The sequence below is a fragment of the Eimeria tenella genome, genomic scaffold (assembly GCF_000499545.2).
Source record: "Eimeria tenella Houghton genomic scaffold, Eth_scaff3, whole genome shotgun sequence".
NCBI lineage: Eukaryota > Apicomplexa > Conoidasida > Eucoccidiorida > Eimeriidae > Eimeria > Eimeria tenella.
The window spans coordinates 532,850-535,459 of NW_013542870.1; the positions used below are offsets into that span (position 1 = coordinate 532,850).

Sequence of the window (2,610 nt, forward strand, 5' to 3'; positions counted from 1 at the left end):
CGGTGCCCGTGCTGCTGCGGAGGGAGCAATATGTACTCGTCACGGTGACGCAGTACGGCTACCAGGGGTAAGACACTGCCGCCTCCGCCGCCGCCGCCGCTGCTCCTGCTGCTGCTGGTCATGTCCAAACAAGGCTGCTGTGTGGAATGGAAGACTCTTGGCTGCTGCTGCTGGAAAGCCGCAGCAGCCACGCCAGCAGCAGCACTTGCTGCTGAATCTGCGGCGCCGACGGAGGGAACGGCAGAGCCTGCTCCCCGTGCGGCAGAAGCTGGCACATTTAGTGGGGCAGCAGCAGCAGCAGCAGCAGCACGCGTTGGCGCTAAGGTGGGCTGATATACCAAAACACCTTCTTCTGTTTGTCTCAAAACGAAACACCAGCTTCCTAAAGCAACAGACACAAAATCGGTGGTACGCAATTGCCAGCAGCCGCAGCAGCCGCAGCAGCCGCAGCAGCAACAGGGCCAATCGCAGCAGCAGCAGCAGCAGTAGCAATATAATGGCAATTACCACCCCGCGAGATGAGGAGGCAGTCAGTGGCAGAGTTCCAGCCCCAATGGAGGGCGCCTACGAAGTCCAGAGTCAGCGCGGCCTCTGCTGCAGCTGCTGCTGCTTCAGCTGCACCTGCTGTAGGGGCAGCAGCAGCTGCTGCTGATGCTGCTGGAGCCCCTGCTGCTGGATCCGTTGCTGCCGCCTCTTCTAAGTAAGGCCCGAGAGAGCTCGGCTGTTGGCCATCTGCTAAGGACGGCGAAGCCGCGTTTGCTGCTGCCGCTGCTGCGGCTGCCTTTGGTGAGCTTGCTGCTGCTGCTGCTGCTGCTGTAGGCTCGACGAGGCTTCGTGGCGGCCTCGTTAGAAGCCGCCAGCAGCGCCTGAGGCGCAGAAAGAAAGACGCGTGCTGCTGCAGCGAAAGCTGAGGGGCCCTTTGGGCTGGTTGGGGGCCCCTGCAGCAGCAGCAGCTGCTGCAGCAGCGAAAAGGTGGGGGCCCCTCACAAGCGGGCTTCACTTGCTTGGGGCCTCTAGCTGCTCTGCTAGCTGCTGCTGGTGGCGGGGGGCTCTCGAGTCTTAGCCGCTTCCTTTCGGCTCCTGTGTCTTCCCGTTGGTCTGTTGCTGCTGCTGCTGCTGCTGCTGCTGCTGCTGTGGCGGCGGCTCGGCGCGCAGCCGCAGCAGCTACTCCTGCTGTTCTGAGGGCCGTTGCTTTTTCTGCAGTGCGATTGCAGCAGCAGCAGCAGCAGCAATTAGAACCTGCGGTGCAAGAGCAAAGAAAGGCAAAGACCCCATACAGTAGCAGCGCAGCAAGAGCAGCAAGAAGAGCAGCAGCAACAGAAACAGCAAAAGCACCCAAAGAAGCAGCAGCACCAGCAGCAGAAGCAGCACCAACAGCAACAGTCAAAATAGTAGCGCAAGACGCTCCAAGATAAGCAGCAAAAAGGGACACTCGCAGCAAAGGCTGCAGCTGCAGCTTCGACGGCTGCCCCAGCAGATTTTCTGTGGACGTTGCTGCTGCTGCAGCTGCTGTTGCTGCCACTGCACCAGGCGCAGCAACGGGCGCAGCAGCAAACAGCAGCAGCAGCTGCTGATGCTCACCTGGGGGGCCTCCTAAGTTAGGACTCGCATCTGTGGCCTCCAGCAGCAACTCAAACCTGCCTGTGGGCCCCGGCAGAAGCTCAGCTAGTGCTGCTTCAAGGGCGCTGTGCAGCAGCCCCCCAGGCTGCTGCTGCTGCTGCAGCTGGCGGCAGCAGCAGCAGAGCTGCAGCAGGTCCCTGGCCGTCAAGTAGCAGCCTAAGTGCTGCAGCACTGCTGCAGAGTCCCACAGAAACTCAGACGGGGGTGCGGGGGGCCCCCAGACCCTGTCAGTAACTTTAGGGGCCCCAGGGGCCCCCGAACTGCAGAGCTGGGGAAAAGGGGGCCCTCTCATGGCGAGGCCCTAGTCTGGCGCTGCAGCCTGGGGTCTCCCTCCCACGGGGCCTCTGGGGGCCCCTGCTGCGCTTGTGGCCTCGGAGAAGCTGCAGCAGCAGCAGCACGGGCTGCAGCAGCAGCAGCGGAGTTGCTGCAGCTGTCAGCAAGGGGGGACTTCGTTCGTTAGGAGCTGCTGCATTGCTTTGGCTTTTCTTTTCTTCCTTTTAAAGACTTCCAGCATACCTGGGCTGTCTAGATTCAGGTGTATATACACTGCAGCGCAGCTGCTGGGGCCCCTCACCTAAATGGCCACACAGCATTTAGGGGCCCCCAGCTCACGGCAAAGCCAGTGTGTGCATGCACTTAGGGTCTCGGCAATAAGGCACTTTTAAGCTCAGGGGGCCCCTGGGGTCCCCAAGGGGCCCCTTGGGACACCTTGTGGGCCCCTTGGGGGCCCCAGGGGCCCACGGACCCAACTATCTTCTGCAGGCGTTGAAGGCTCTCAGCAGAGCAAAGGTGTCATCAATATTGGTAAATAAATATTTTAAATTAATATCATGGTGTTTTAAATTCAGGCTAAGCCTTTTTCTTAAAGACTACAATAACCTCAGTGGGAATCGAACGCGGGACCTCTCCCCTACAGGATGCTAGGGCTGATGTGTGCAGGATTCAGGTATGGACAGCGGCCTCAGCAGCAGCAACAGCAGCAGCACCCCA

General features: G+C 60.4%; 2 protein-coding genes across 2 annotated transcripts in view; both read right to left on the minus strand.

Moving 5' to 3' along the window:
* Positions 1-1,912, minus strand: part of ETH_00019640 (uncharacterized protein) — a gene marked incomplete at both ends in the record, with an annotated part of 5,677 nt that extends 3,765 nt beyond the window's left edge. The window contains 2 exons of the mRNA XM_013375788.1: positions 569-1,239; positions 1,582-1,912. Of these exons, the coding sequence (XP_013231242.1) occupies positions 569-1,239; positions 1,582-1,912 (1,002 nt within the window). The remainder of the gene's footprint in view (positions 1-568; positions 1,240-1,581) is intronic.
* Positions 1,913-2,562: 650 nt separating this feature from the next.
* Positions 2,563-2,610, minus strand: part of ETH_00019645 (uncharacterized protein) — a gene marked incomplete at both ends in the record, with an annotated part of 2,361 nt that continues 2,313 nt past the window's right edge. The window contains one exon of the mRNA XM_013375789.1: positions 2,563-2,580. Coding sequence (XP_013231243.1) covers positions 2,563-2,580 — 18 coding nt within the window. The remainder of the gene's footprint in view (positions 2,581-2,610) is intronic.